Below are 16,237 nucleotides of genomic sequence, written 5' to 3' on the forward strand. Positions count from 1 at the left end.
GAGTAATTCAAAAATTAAAAACCTGCTCATCATATATTTAAAATACATTAATAGACAAGGGGACAAAAGCGGATTTATTTTAAGCACTCTTGCTGCAGTTTTCCATCTCTTCCTGTTTTCTCGCTCTTTGATCTCAGTCCTTTTGGGTCCAGTCTGCTTTCCATTGCTGTTTTTGATTACCTTTCTGTCCGAGTTTCTTCTTAAATGCTGAAGCTTTGCAGTTGTGCTTGTCTCTGTGACTCCAATGACACTTTCTCCGAACACACAAGTCTCATATTTCACTTTACACATGGCTAGTTTTGCCATAAATCATTTGAAAAGAAAAACATGTCAAATCTAATATTAAACCGAGGTGCTCTATCGCTTTCACATTGTGCAGTTTTTTCAGCAGTCCATTTCTAAACGTTTATTATACTCATTCACATGGGATATTTAGCCATGCTTTTAAACGTGTGTGTGTGTGTGTGTGTGTGTTCTGGGGAACTGAGCTGTCAGTGTTCTGGTTGGAGGCTTATAGAAACCTGTCAGCTGGATTTGGGAAAGACTAAGTTTGCTTAAACTCTTAAGAGGGAGAAATAGCATGGGTGTTTTTGGAATAAGAAAATGAGTGCGGATGTGTTGAGTGCAAATAGGGAATGTAAAAACGTGTATTTTTGTGTCAGTTTATGGCAGTCTAAAGTGCTCATGGATGCTGAGCTGTTCCTGTGGTTTGCCAGGGTGTTGAAATGGGATCAAGAGAGATGGTCTGTGGCGAGCAGGTGAGAGGAAATGGGAAATATCACCCTTTCTGTCTGAAACATTTCACTGGAATAACAGACTCTCCTTTAATGACCAGTGGGCACTAGTTAACCTCTGCCCCCTGTAATTGAGCTGTAAGAATGTGATCTCACCGACTCGGCGGATGTACAGTCCGGCTTATTTGTGCGTGTTTAAGAGCACGGCTGAACCCTGACTGGAGTTGCTTTCTCCAAATAAACCCGTCGACAGACATTTTCCTTGGCCGGCCCACTGCACAAATCCTTGCCGTGATTGCCAGCTTAGACTATGGAGGCCGAAGTGTCTGTGCTTTATTGCTTTTTAGCTCCTCTAAAACGGTTCAGATATTGAAGGTGTGTTCAAATAATTTGGCGTGGAAGCAAGGTCACCCATTAGGAATGGGGTGACAGAGTTTTTCAAACTTGGCGAGCCAAGGCGGCTTCTCTTCCCAGATGTGTGTGGATGTGGGCCGTCACTTGCTGTGGTCTTTTTCTCTTGCGCTCATGGTTGGGTTAGTGCTGGGGGATGTACTCCACAGCAATTTGCTGTTCATCCAGGCCAAGTGCTTGTCAGTTATCCCACTCTTTGGGAAGTGCTTTGTTTGTTTGGTACAGAGAAGTACATCATGAAAACGGCAAGGTCTGAAAGGCCTCCAGGGAATGTACACATGAAAATACACTCCTGCTCTCTGGTAGAGCATTGGTGATTAAAACAACAAACATAGTCAATATAAATAAAAAATGACCCTGTTCCCTTCTTAATACACATTGGTGGTCTTGTAGGGATAGATAACCCAAAACATAACATATATATCTTTTTTTTTTAAACTGTACTTTCCCGTATTTACTTTCTGCTGCCTGTATGACTGACTTTCATCCAGTCGGGTGAATTTAATACAAGGACATCACTTTAATCCCAGTCTAACGGAAATATAACTTAACAATAGCAGCAAAAAAATATATAGATTTGAAAAGAAACATTTTGAGAATAAGATGTCCTCAAGAGTGAACTTGACCTCCACAATTCAAAAGCTTTCTCAAAAGTACAGCAAATCAGTTCCTGCCGCATTTTGGCTTTGGAGGTCTGCTTTTCACAATCCAATCAATTCCCTGTTGATAAAATCAAGTCACACCCTTATTTTATTATTTTTTTTATGTTCTCTTTCACTCCAAAATGTGTGGTTGTAAGTGGGTGGTGTCACATGTGAAAAGTACAGCAAATGGAAACAAGGAAAGAGGAGTTACAATCCTTGAGACCTGAAGCACACTAATCTGCATATTTGTACATGAATTTGTACCTTATTCTTCTTTGTTCCTGTCTTTTACATGCTGTTTCTACAATCAACCTATGAATTATCAATGTGAGGATATCCATGAGCAGATCACATGATATGGAATGCTCTTAGCATGTCATGAAAGCGCACATGATTTGAATTATTCAGCCCCATATACTGAACATGCTGTTTACCTGACTATACTGCTTCTCTTTACATGTGTGAAATGCACCAAAGTGTGTTTCAGCTTGACTTTAAGGGCCCATCATTCTTTAGTGTCCTCAAGCACTTGGGAATCATGTAATATTAAAAAGTTCACTTTCTTGTCCTTCTCTCATCACTTTCTCTGTCTCTGTTTCAGCATGCCCTTCAGGTTTCTTCAAGACTGCGCAAGGTGACGAGAAATGCCTGCAGTGTCCAATCAACAGCCGCACAACCAACGACGGAGCCACCAACTGTGTCTGCCGAAATGGATATTACCGCACAGACTCTGACCCCTTAGAGATGCCCTGTACAAGTGCGTCCTCTATGCTTTTTGCAAATCTACATGAAAGCCTTTTTATTTTTAAAACTATATTTCTTAACTTTCAGTGTGAACTTTCAATGTCTTTAAAAAGAAAAAAATATATTAAAAAAAAAATTAGTGCCCTAAATAAAATTACTTATATTGTAATTTAAATTAATAATAGAGTATTTTTTATTTTTTTATTTTGAGTATGGTATATTGCACACAATTAAGATATAATGTCTTAATAATGTCTTAATTATAAAGATATAGTTTTTATCTGGCAGAAACTTTTTTAAAATCCCACTAAGTATAATAGCATCAAATGTTAAATAAATACATTTATACTAAATATGAATAAATAAATGTACAGCAATATCTGATGGACTTTTTAGCATTTAAGTAAATATTCTGCTACAAAAATTCATTGTGAATATTTTTAGCTTTTACATTTCTGAACTTTCAGTGTGAACTTTCAATGTCTTTAAAAAGAAAAAAATATATTTAAAAAAACGAGTGCCCTTAATAAAATTACTTAAATTGTAATTTACATTAATAAGAGAGTATTTTTTTTTTTGAGTATGGTATATTGCACACAATTAAGATATAATGTCTTAATAATTTCTTAATTATAAAGATATACGTTTTATCTGGAATAAACTTTTTTTTAAATCCCACTAAGTATAATAGCATCAAATTTTAAATAAATACATTTATACTAAATATGAATAAATAAATGTAAATCAATATCTGATGGACTTAACTAAACTAAATATAACATAACTAAACTTAACACTTAACATAACTAAATATTCTGCTACAAAAATTCGTTGTGAATACTCTTAGCTTGGTGCTCATGAATGCGCTGAAAAATCCTGATTCGACTGATCCAACAATACAAAGTAAACCACTAAAATGGATATGACGTACCAATGATACATATGAGAGAACGTTAGGAAAGTTTGATTATTTCCTAACCTTTTCTACCCCTACAGCATAGTCCAACAGCAAAGATCTCTCCCAAAACCATTGCAAACAGCAGCTTTTTCTCTTCATTCCCACTGACTACAGATCAGGCAGAGAAAAAAAAATACCCTTGGCCCTATTATTGAAACAGATGAGGCTGTGAAGACTAGGAAAGAAAGACAGACAGCTCCTTATGTTTTTGTAAACGGCATTTTTTGTCTCTTCCTGAAAAAGCTAAGGTGGGGGCAGAGAAGAAGGAGAAAGAAAGGGAAGAACGAGACAGCTTTTTTACAAAAGCCATTTGCAAAAGCCTGGCCCTGGGAGGAGAGCAGCTGTTGTGAATAAGAGAGCAGCATCGTGTCGCAGAGTTGAAGCTCAGTGGGCCGGCCTTTGCCTGATTAAAGAGAGGAAACAGCAGCCTTTACCGCCCACTAACCTGGGAATGGGATGTTTAGATACAGTTTTGCGTGCGACAGAGCTTCAAGACAGAGATGGCTCTTAATGATTCACAGCTGTAAATAGGTAATCAATTGGAGGCTTCATTTTTTGGGGGGGCTTTTTTTAAAAGGGCAAAAAGCAGTGGGTTGTTTCTTGATTACCCCACTTGGCCCTAGAGGAGCACCCACAGTAATTGGGAGCACATGCTGGCTGAAGATAAACACAGGGTATTGTTAGCTTTAGTTGGGCTGTCAGTCAGGACGAGATCTCGGTGGTGCGTTTGTTTAGTGTGCTCTTACTCTTCTTCAAATGTGCTGTGTGTGCATGAGCAAATGCAAATGATGTTTACAAACACGGGAACAGCTCGGAAATTTTTTTTTTTCAATAGACCCAAGTAAGCCTTTGATTTGTGCGATGTTATCGTAATTCAAATTAGCATGATGGAAATACACAAGGAATTGCACACAATATACAATGTTTCATTGTATTATTCTGTTTACCGCTCTGAAAATTAAAATTCAAGTGCTCAGCACACATTCTGACACGTTTGGGCTGGGAAGTTTAAGTGGGTGTTGGGAGTTCAAGTCTTACTGATCCTTTCATCTCCTTCACCTTCCTTCATTTATTTGTCACGCTACTATCCTCGTGATAAAAAGTATGTGAGTAATTCCCTTGTCTTTTGTTGTTTGATTAACATTAGAAAACCCCTACTATATTTCAAACAAAGGGCGGATAACAGTTATTTTGAGTCATTTACGGGGTAACCTACTTTTTCTTTCAGACTTTTGTAAAAAGATTTTCATTGTTTGTTTTTCCAGCTGTGCCATCGGCTCCTCAAAATGTCATCTCCAGTGTGAATGAGACTTCACTGATGCTGGAGTGGAATCCTCCGCGGGAGACTGGTGGTCGTGATGACGTGGTCTATAACATCATCTGCAAGAGTTGCGGAGGTGGCAGAGGGGGCTGCACGCGTTGTGGGGACAACGTGCAGTTCGTTCCACGACAGCTGGGACTCACGGAGAGCCGGGTCTTTATAAGTGAACTTCTGGCTCACACCCAGTACACTTTTGAAGTCCAGGCTGTCAACGGTGTATCAGACCAGAGCCCTTATTCACCCCAATATGCATCAGTCAACATCACTACTAACCAGGCTGGTAAGTCTGCACTTGTACAGTTTTTTTTTTAACTTTAACTTTTTTTTTTTGGTCTCAACTGGGTGCTTTGGTACCACCTAGTGTTAATTTCGTTATCAAAATCTTGGACAAAAAAATATTAGTTGACAACCTTTATTTCCATGACTAAGACGAGACTATAAGGAGACAACACCTCAATAACTCTGACTATATCAACATTGCTGGCAAAAAAAGATGAGACTAAAATGTAGTTTATAAATATAAGCAATACTAAAATGATGTTTTATTAACAAAGTTCAGGAGGAGCACGTTCAGTTAATTAACACGAGTTGAGTGCACTCAGCAATCAATGATAAGAGGTGTATTTATAGGTTCAGCAATCTCACCTCACTCCATTGATCGTTTAGCAGCATCCCTCCACCTCCCCTTCTCCACACTTCCAGTCCTAAACACATACATTGTGGGGAGTACTCTGGGTTCGGGCCTAACTCTGAGCTCGGAGCCCTCCCCCCGGACAGCACGCCAAATACGCATTAAATCTTATCCACTCTAATTATATGCAAGTGTGAACTCGTGAAACCTCTCTTTGTTTTGTATAACAGACTGTTTTTAACAAGCCGCGGCAAGCTTTCGTGCTTGCAGTTGCCAGATTTCAAGAATTTAAATCCCTCAATCAGAACTTTTCTGTTAAAAGAACACATTTTCCATCCAATGTTTTACTTAATATTTTCTTAATATCTGGAATATTTTACTTAATATCTGGAAACCATGAGTTGTGCTCTCTCTAAACACTTCTGAAGTAGCACGGATGATCTGAAACCTTCAAAAACACAGACAAACATGTAAGCTGGAGTACAGCGAACTCCATTTGAGATATTTTGCAAAATTAGAGTGTCATTCAGCCAGTCTGTGTTCCTTCAAAAGCCACTTGCGCTGGTTTCGGTGACTAAAACTGTGATCAAACCATCTGTAATAATTCCAAACATGAATCTGGACTATATAAATAAATGCACCGATACAGGTTTTTTTTAGTTATTTATTTATTAATTAAAAAAAACGTTAATGTAATTTGGAATTAGGCTATATATTTTGACCGATATGTCTTGTTGTCATAATGTAGAGAATGGGTTAATTTATGAAAAAAAATGGGTTATTTTAAAAAGAAAAAATCAGGAAACTAGATTAGGTAAAATAAACCATGCATATGAGTTTGATGAGACATTATGAGACTATATGACACATTCTCTGCAATAATTCTGATGAAACACAAATATAAATTTCTCAAATGACAACAATTGCTGTGATTTTTATTTAATCTAAATAATTGTTAGCCTATTATTAATTTAACTATTATGTACTGTAGCATGATGAAAATATGACTTTTTTTTATTACTAAAACTAGACTAAAATTCCCAGGCTTGACTGAATGAAAACTGGACAAGTTTGATTAAATATGATAAAAAGTTAATTTGAGACATGACTAAGACGTAAAAATAGCGGACAAAATGAACACTAGGAGGTTGCCATGTTGGATGCTCATACTCATTTAACTATTGATGCAACTTTCCATTTTTGTTAACCCGTTTGAGCACATAATGGATCGCAATGGTCATGATGCTTTGTTTTATATTATTTGGTTATTTTTATTGATATTTTTATCTTTATTTATTTTATTTTAGCTGTTGTTTAAGACGTTGCATTGCATTCTATTATTATTAGTTGCTTTTGTCAAGTTTTAAAGTTTCTATCTAAAAGTTTTTTTGTTTTTCATTTCTTATGAAATATGTCTGTTCATAGGGTGAATCTGAAACCATCCTAAGTATTAAGGGCTTATTTAAGATTAGGTGATTAGTTGTTCAGGTAAACCACTGACAGGTTATTTTAGAAAATGAAATCTCTACCACAACCATCTATGCTTTCATTGTTTATTTACCCACTAGTCTAAACTCACTATGTGTAATAGTTAAACAGCTCTTAGAATACTCTGTAACTCGCTTTGTTACCTCCAGATTACATCCCAATTAGCCTACACTTTTTGGCTCACATCCCACCATGTCACCATGAGGTTAGACATAATTCCCAGAAACTCAACGTGATCCACGTTGAATCAGACCCAAACCATAGTGAGACAGATTATCCGGAGCCTAGGATCTCTCCAGCCAATGATGACTTTTAATGAAAAACAGCTTCTTGCTGCTGATTAGACAAACCGTTGTTCCACCTCCTGAAGCAACAGCCATGCCTTCAAGACATAGTACAATCAGAAGCTGCCACTGCAAAGGAAACAGAAGTCTGCTTTTTTCCACTGATGCCATTGTGGTTTATATTGCTGTGTTCCAATTATTTCAGAGGGACTGCAGCATTGATTTCTACTTTAAGTGTCTGTATGAAATGTGCGGTTGATTGTGCCAGATCGGTACTTGGAGCTCTTAGAGGCTCAAACAGAGACAGCCATTATTTTATGTTCCTCATCTTGCTGGCTACAGACAGTTCATCAAACCCATCCCCGCTTTAGCCTAGTAAAGCTCCTTGTTCTATTGGTGACTGTATTTTTAATTGGATGTGACATCGCCTTACTTCAAAATTCAACAATTTCTGACATTTGCATCATTCAAGGGAGGTTTCAAATGATCTGTTGTGCAAAAAGCATGCTGGAAGAGATTTACCTTTTATCCTTGGAGTGTTACAACTGATGAGACCAAAGCAAGCTGAGAGAGGTGATTGAGTAGATGAGCCTAAAGTATGTTGTGTCCTCATCACACATTTAAGGAATAATTGACGACGAGCCATTGAATTACCAGTATTAGAAAAATAATGCACACTCAAGGTGGTAATGCACCTTGGGTGTTCATTATTTTTCTAATAATTCCACGGCCCAGAGTCAATTATTCTATGGGGTTAATATCCTGCCATGATTCAATGAATCTAAGTGTTTGAAAACTCAAAATCGTACAAAAAAAAGTTTTGCAAGATCGAAAAAAAAAATAATAATAATTTTATTATTATTAAATTTGCACATAATTTTGGTTTTGAGTTTTCCTTTAGAAGTGGAACACTCTTTTTTACGGCGTTGTTCAATAATTTTTTTTTCAAAAGTTTCTAATTTGTCCTCGTTCTCCCGGTGTATAGTTTGTTTTCCAGTTTTGAAACCTTGTAAATGGTGATCTGAAAACTGGTGTGTGAATAGGTGAAAAAATAGTTTTGAAACTGAAAACTGAGGTTCGAAAGGGCGAAACGTATTACATTACATTTGCACTCCTATTTGCTGACTATTTTTTTTCAGAGCTGAGCTTTAACCATTTTACACTGCACACATTACCTTTTCAAACAATTTACTCTCTCCTAACTAAGTTCACTCACATTCATGCAGTCAGCTACTGAAATCCAGTTATCACAGACATGTGAGTGTAGAGACAATACGTTAAGTGCTGTCACTGAAACTCGAGTTGAAAAACATACAACGTCGCAGGTTAAGCCGGTCTTGGAGGCGAAAGGGCATATTCAGACTCGCTCTCATAAACTGACAGGGGGATCCTGTAAAGACTTCAACTTTTTACATTCAGTCTCTCAACAGGAAAACTAAGTGCACTTGAGACATTTAGGGGACTTGTGAACGTATGTGAAACTGCCATGGGAGCTGAATGATGAGGCTTTCAATGTTTCTTTGAACAAGAAATGACTGATCTGCTGGAAACAGAAGAATTGTTAGATTCACTTCATATGAGTCAGCTGAACAGCATCTTTGAAACAAAAGCCAACGTCCCCCCCCCCCAAGCTTTATGAGTCCACATATTCTCCTTGGAGAATCGCCTAGAATTTGTGCCGTTTTACCAAAACAGTACATTTATGTTACATTTCTGCTGCTCATAAAAGCATACTGGGACTGCAAATAAAAATAAAAGTCTTTGTTAAATATTTCAGTATTTTTCATTTAATTCAACCCCATTCTTTTCTAAAAGATGTATTTTCATACATTTGTATTATTATCATCGTATTATTATTTTAATTTATAATGTCACTATTTTTTTTTTTTTTCACTTTTAGTGACCGTTTCCTTCTCTCTGGCAATACATGTTTTTTTTGTTGGTTTTTTTTGTGGTTTTAAGAAACATTCTCCTTGTATGTGAAAAGAGTAACAGCCCTGGGTGTACTTTGGTGCTTACATTCTGGGCAGAGCAGCTTTCTGATCTCCTTTAAGTCATTGATGTGTAAATATGGGTCATGTTTTGCGATTTAGCTCTGTCATCAATACAGTAAATGCTCTGTTTGGACTGACAAGAACGTTTTAGTTTTGTAGAAGTGGATTTTACTAGTCTAAGCAAGCAAGTATATCATACAGTCGGTAGGTATTGATCCTCTGGGTGAAACTGTGGTGTAAACATAAATCACAGTTACAGACAGGATTATATATAAAAACCAAGGAGAGTAGGTCTATTATTTCAAAAGAGCATGGGATATCCAATATTCCATGATATGGCTCCTTTAATACCTTTTACGTAATGAATTGCTATTGCTTTTATATTTATTTTAATAGAAAGAGTGTTCTCCATATGTTTTCATTTGGCATTGCCCTGTTCTAACCCGTGCTTTCTTCCTTCTGGAGTTCCTCCCTGCTGTTGGGACTTTCTACCCCCGCTCCGCTTGTCAGTTTGGATTAACAGCCCCGGACCTCCATCAGGGGGAGCTGTGAAAGTACTCACTCCAGCTCCCTATTAGCAGCCCGGGCCCCCTGGGACAGGGCACTAGGACTGAGGGGCCTGGGTCAGGCTGTCCGGGCCTTTAATTTTGTCTGGATTGGAGGGCTTTGGGGTTACATAAACATCTTGTCACCCCTCATTAGCAAAGGCGGCTTCGAGTTTCCCCCTTTACGTTTTGTGCTCGCAGTAGATTTTGTGTGTGCATTTTTGTCCGTATCCATGTGCAAGCTTTAATTAGACTGCCTGCCCGAGAGGTGAGGTATGTTCTGCAAGAGAAACAAACAAATTAGAAAATTAAAAGTGATTGCCATGATTTATTATTTTTTTTTTTTTTTTTTTTTTATGCGAATGGCCCCCTTTTAGATCTTGGGTCGATGATGAGATTTGCAATTGAAATTCCAATTTTCTCAAGCATTGTTTTCAGTAAGTTTCTTCACAGCTGTCGCTATCATCCTCTCCCAGGCGTTTTTACACTGTCCATCATTATCACACATAATACAGCTGAAGTTCAAATGGCTGAAAGGACAGCAGACAAAAAAAAAAAAAACTCTTAGCGCAAGTTTGTATGCTGGACGGTCTTTAGAGCCAGAGTTATACTTATGCGTGATGATACATCATGGGCTTAAACTGTCCTCATGCACACTTATTAAGGGATGAACAATTCATAAACACTGCTATTATGGGGAGAGTGTTATGATCTTGGCCTTGGAGAGTTCTTTTCCAGATCTTGATGAATTATGTCCAGTCTGCCCACTAAGTATCAGGTTGGTGTTGTTCTCTGCATTGACCCAGAATATAGTAGTGAGTAAAGCTGCAAAAAAACTCCTATGGTTCACTTTTTTACTGCAGAGAAATTTTTATAATTTTTAAGATAATTTTATTATCTAGGCCAGTGGTATTTAACTGGGATGTCACGACCCAAAATGAGGGTGGTATAGGTTGTGAACATCAAATAAAACAACACTAAATAACTAACCATTGCACATAAATTGGTTAGAAAACTAAATATACTCATTAACCTTTAAAAATGGAAAAGCAGTTCCCATATCCTTTTGTTACATTTGTCAGTTGTTTACAACAAATACCAATATGCTATTCACACAAAGTTTAAATATTAGTGGGCAGTTACAGAAAAGAAGCCAGGTTGGCTATTTACAAACACTGTACGTTTGTAAAGAAATTTTTATGTAATAATATTTTAAAGTACTATGCTAATTAATCACTTGATGTCTATTATATAATGTGGGCCCTGAAGCAAAACTAGATGAGAACCACTCATTTTGGTATAAAAAATGTGCAAAAAATCTAGGCCATTTCAGCTTAGACACATTGACATTTCATGCTTTAAAAAGTTAGCAGAGAAGAACCTTTGAAATGAATTTGGTCATTGTAAAACTGTGTCAAGGGTCCTTTAATCTTTTGAAGGCCTTCTAACTTTTCCACCAGTGAATCAAATGGCAGAAAGAAAAAAAAAACTGCCAACCACTTATTTCAAGGGTTTTGAGTTTAATGGATAAAAATTCAATTTGAAGTAGCCTGATACAGTGGAGCCCAAAAAATAATAGAATGCACTTAACCCATGCTTAAAATGTGGACATTTCATTTCTGCAAACCTTTTGTGTTATGAACATCATTTTATCATTGAAAACCTAACCTGTTTATTTATTTATTTATTTTTAGCTTAATAGATATGTTATGTTTAATTCCTCTCTTGGTTTGATACTTTGTTGTAATGCAGTGACATGCATACAAGTAGCTTGAGCGTCCATTTACTGGCATCACAGTGTGTGGTTGAGGGTAGTTGCTGATCTTAGACTAAAGCCCAAGCAGCAATCTAGAACAGTGTCCCTTGGAGGTCTAAACAGAACATGCTTTTCCATTATTAGTTTAGTGATTTGTCTTAATTATGGCGCACCAGAAAGCTTAACAAAGCTATATTAAAGAAAGGCACAATGTTTTATTGAGGCAATTTTACAGAGGCAAACTGGAATGAAGGCCTTAGCTCTGGTAGTGCACGTCTGTGTCGGGCAGCTGGAGACACAAAGACAGCTTTTACCTTTCCTTTCTGCTTGGCTTTCCTCGCCTGTCCCCTGCAGCTCTGCATCAACAGGGCAAGCAAGGTTAATCAGTCATCAAGTAAACTCAAACTGACTCCAGGCCCTTTACTTTACTCTAACACACACATTTGAGGCCAGCATTTATCAGGGCAAGGATAGAAAATGTCCGCCCGGGTGTCCCTCTCTCTGAAAGTTTTATTAGAACAGTATGTGACAGATCGCATGCAATTTGTGATTTGCCTAAAGTCGGGAAGCACTTGGCAAGTGCTACTCAAGGGGTCGTTTAACTTGCCTCTCCCCGTGAATGGAGAGAAATAGAGACACATGACTCAGTCAGCTTCACTTTATATATAGTGATGTTCTTCCCACTGCAGAGATGGATGAATGGTAACACACAATTCTGTCTACAAGATTCAATAAGCTTCATGTACTTGAGGTTTACATCCTTTGCCGTCATGGTATATTGCAACAGAGATGATGGTTTTACGAATCAACTAAATATTGCATAATGTTTTACAACATTTAATACATTTATATTTAAAAAAAGGTTGCAATAAAATAAATTAATAAACTTATTTACACAAATAACCACACATTTTATTGTTAACATTTATAAATTAGCAATAGCCTAGAATAGAATTCTGTAAAAACAAAAGGTTGTATTGAGCGTCGTCGTCAGTTCTGGCAGGCCAAGTAGTCAAGATGCTGCTAACGCACGGTCTCATCAGCGATCTGCTCAGCTGAGCTGCTTCAGCGCATCTGCTGTTCATCGCCCCTCGCTGCTAATGATTCAATTCACTCCTAACTACTCGCTCTCTGCAACCCACCTCCTCCCCAGCTCCTCATTTTCGTTTATAACATGGCATTTGCTTTTCTGTCATCTTTGCTTCTCTGTTCATATTGGGGAATTGTTCTGCTCTCCCAGTACTAAACTGTGAACGTTCCCTAATGCTGCTGCTGTCCTTGGACTCTCTGCTATTTCGAAAGGTCAGATGACTCCCTGAACAGAGCCATGCTGCCAAATTTTAATTAGCATTTTGAATTGCAATGTATTCAATAGAATTTCCTAATCATTTTTATTGTTGTGTGTTCTTGAATTGATGGACCTGACAGAAATAATGTTAGTTCATAGTACTTAATGCATTAACTCTTGATGAATTGAACTTTGAACATTTAAAGGACAAGTTCGGTATTTTACAATTAAAGCTCTGTTTTAAGATCGTTTCTGATGAAATAGAATGGTTAAGATTGTTTTTTAGACAAATGCTACTGTCCCGAGAATTTTCGGATTCTGTGGTAGCACAGGAACAATCCTTCATAAAACGCATAAAAACTTTAGTTTACAAAGACGTGAAACTCACCGAGTGGTCTGGGGTGTTCACTGATATGCTCACACAAAAATCGCTGCAAAATATGCGTTTTACCATTCGTTGTAAAACTGTAGACCTATTTTTCCGAACGCCTCACAACCGGACATTCTCTCCGTTGAGACTTTGAATAATAGACACTCCAGCCCAGTTGGTGGCGATAATATACCTTTGCCAATTGCAAGCAAAACAGTAGTGTAGCCTATGATACCGCGACTGCATAAGTCTACAGAAACAATACAAACAACTCCATTTCCGTTTCCGACGGCGGAGTAATACCGAACACACAATAAAAGTCAATGGAGTTGTACAAAAACTACGATAAAACCTATTGGAAAGCATCTTTTGCAGCCATTTTTGTGTGAGCATATCAGTGAACAACCACCACTCGGTGAGTTTCACGTCTTTGTAAACTAAAGTTTTATGCGTGTTTTAAAGGATTGTTCCTGTGCACTTACAGTATGCTTCCACCGTGAAGGTGGGGAGGTGCAACCACAGAAACTGAAAATTCTCAGGACAGCAGCATCTGTCTAAAAAACAATCTTAACCATTCTATTTCGTCAGAAACGATCTTAAAACAGGGCTTTAATTGTAAAATACCGAACTTGTCCATTAACTTGTCAAAAGAGTTATTCATTTTTATTACATTTCTTTCACTTTTACATATAGTATAATAATTGTAACTTTTTGTTACATAAATTGGTGAAACATATTTAATGAATTAATAGTGCTCTCCAAGTTATATTTTTTTTCTTTATATTCCGCATGTTTCCAGTCTAACGCACTGTTTGAGCATAACAGTTGTTGTCCATCACAGAAAACTCCTGGCAACATTAGCTTTCTGCGTGAGAGTCTGGCGCACCCAGATAAACGGCCGACCCATATGCCGTTTCCGTCTGCCAGCTCACATGTACTCTATTGCGTCATTCAGCATTATACACTCCAGCTACTGTTTGTTTATCCATTTCATTAGCCCAAGGTGAGCAGTACCACATGTGTCAGGCTTTCCTTAATACCTGAGGAAATGAACTGGTTCCTTATCAGATGGGGGAATCATTGTGTGAATGAATTACATTATGCAGAGTTGGGTCTGGTAATCTGGCTCGGGCGCTGTCGGGTGCTGGTGGAAGATTTATGACTTAATTAACTTCAGAATTGCCTTGGCAAACTGCTGTCGGGCCACCAGAGACAGTGATGCCACCGGCAGCCTCTGGAGAAAGTGGCGATACAGAGCTAGATGATTCTATTGCCATGTAATTGAGAAGTGCACTTTTGTATTTTACTGTCTTGACCTTTATTGCAGAGAGAGTCATCCATTTCGGTATTCAATATGGACTCACTTCAAAGTGTCGATTTTCACCTGTAATGCGGGGAGGGGTGCGTTTGAAGTCTTTCACCTCGGACATGGATCTTTCCCTTTTAATGCCGTGCCTCACAAATATAAAAGGGGTGGCTGGTGTGGGAGCACTGTGACAGAAGGTGGCAGAGAGGGCACATATGGAAGATGCCAGGTGGGGTCAGGGGGCAGCCGGGCAGGAGACTGCACCGGACACCTGGAGCACTGGCAAAGTCCAAAATCACAGCTCTTGTTCTGTCACATGCTGTTGCATACTAATCCCATCAGTTGTCATCGGAGGAAAGTAAGGGTTGTTTAATTTACATTAGCCCGAGAAAAGTCCTTCATAAGTATGCAGGGCAGGCCACAGGAGCTGTTGACTATGCAGTGAGCAGTGCATAAAATATCCATTTCATTATGCATGTGTACAGAAAAGAAAACTACAATATAAGTGCATTATTGTCATAAGTTTGAAGTCTAGCCAATTACGAAGGCTTTGATGATTGAAAACATTCCGGTCATACGTCCAACAACAGTAAATACAATACAACAGGGATTTAGTGTTTAAATCACGGTTGTTTAATTTGCTGTAATCATCCTGGATTAACAAAGCACTGAAGTGACAGATGCAAAGGCTCTATTAGACATGTTGATTTATTGCTGGAAATGGAGAAGTTTATTGTGTTTTTGTGAAATATTTAAAAAAGACCAAAACGCATAAACAAATGTCCAGTGTATGAAACGGCTGTTTGATAGGATCCTGAAATCCGAGGCTTAAACATATCCAAGCCCCTCCGCTGCATTTCTTTTACTTTTCTACTCCTTGCACATAGATTTCAAGATCAAAACATCACACTGAAGTAACGGCTGCGGAAAATTTCAATTTGAATTGGAATATTTCGCAATATTTTATTAGTTGCTAATAAAATTGTGATACTCATTTGCAAGTATTAATAATGTGTGGGAGTTCCTTGTTTTTATTATTATTTAAAAAAACAAACCCAGTGAGGTGAATGAGTCCTTTGAATAGCGATAAAATTAAGCACAAAAGTAGCATTTTTCTGTTTTTCACATCTTTGCATTCATCTAGTCTATCGGAAGTGATGTACAGAACAAAAAGACACCAAAGCTATGAGCAATGACAAAGACGGCTAATAAGGTTAGTTTTATAGCTCTCAGACAGAAGTGATCTCCCATTTGTGGATACTCTGTCAGCTCTCAGCATTTTAGATGTACTGTAAATACATCCCTGATTTATGTTTCAGCATCTATTTAGACTTCTTCTAAAAGAATACTAGCTAAAAGATTATTAGAGATGATATCTTAATATATCATGAAGATATTCAAATGAAAATGTTGTATCTGTATTTCTGTAATTTGATTCCCTAGGTTATTTTTTAGTCCAAAGTCTTAGGCTAAAATCACGTACTGGCTTGGGATCATGTGATTTTCTCACTGTCCTTGTGCCTAAGTCTTGATCCAAATAAATCATGGCAGGATAACAAAATCATGAACGGTAATATAATTTGTCCTCCTCTCTGTTAACAAAAAGAACAAGAGTTGAACAGGTTCCCTTGTTTAGATGTGATGTGCCAACAGACCTCTGATTGTCTGTGAAGATTGTGAGATCTGTAAGATGGCAGTCGACATACATGCATCTATGCATAACTGCTAATCCACGTCATTGGACAGCTGCCATTTATAGACTT

General features: G+C 37.7%; 1 protein-coding gene across 5 annotated transcripts in view; it reads left to right on the top strand.

The window, feature by feature from the left end:
• ephb2b (eph receptor B2b) overlaps positions 1 to 16,237 on the top strand; it is a 169,259-nt gene that overhangs the window by 131,334 nt on the left and 21,688 nt on the right. For all 5 annotated transcript variants that reach the window (XM_089125335.1, XM_089125336.1, XM_039673889.2 and 2 more), the window contains exons 4-5: positions 2,391 to 2,546; positions 4,757 to 5,092. In XM_089125335.1, coding sequence (XP_088981461.1) covers positions 2,391 to 2,546; positions 4,757 to 5,092 — 492 coding nt within the window. The remainder of the gene's footprint in view (positions 1 to 2,390; positions 2,547 to 4,756; positions 5,093 to 16,237) is intronic.

Source organism: Pimephales promelas, chromosome 21, assembly GCF_988280905.1.
Source record: "Pimephales promelas chromosome 21, fPimPro1.hap1.1, whole genome shotgun sequence".
In the NCBI taxonomy this organism is placed as follows: domain Eukaryota; kingdom Metazoa; phylum Chordata; class Actinopteri; order Cypriniformes; family Leuciscidae; genus Pimephales; species Pimephales promelas.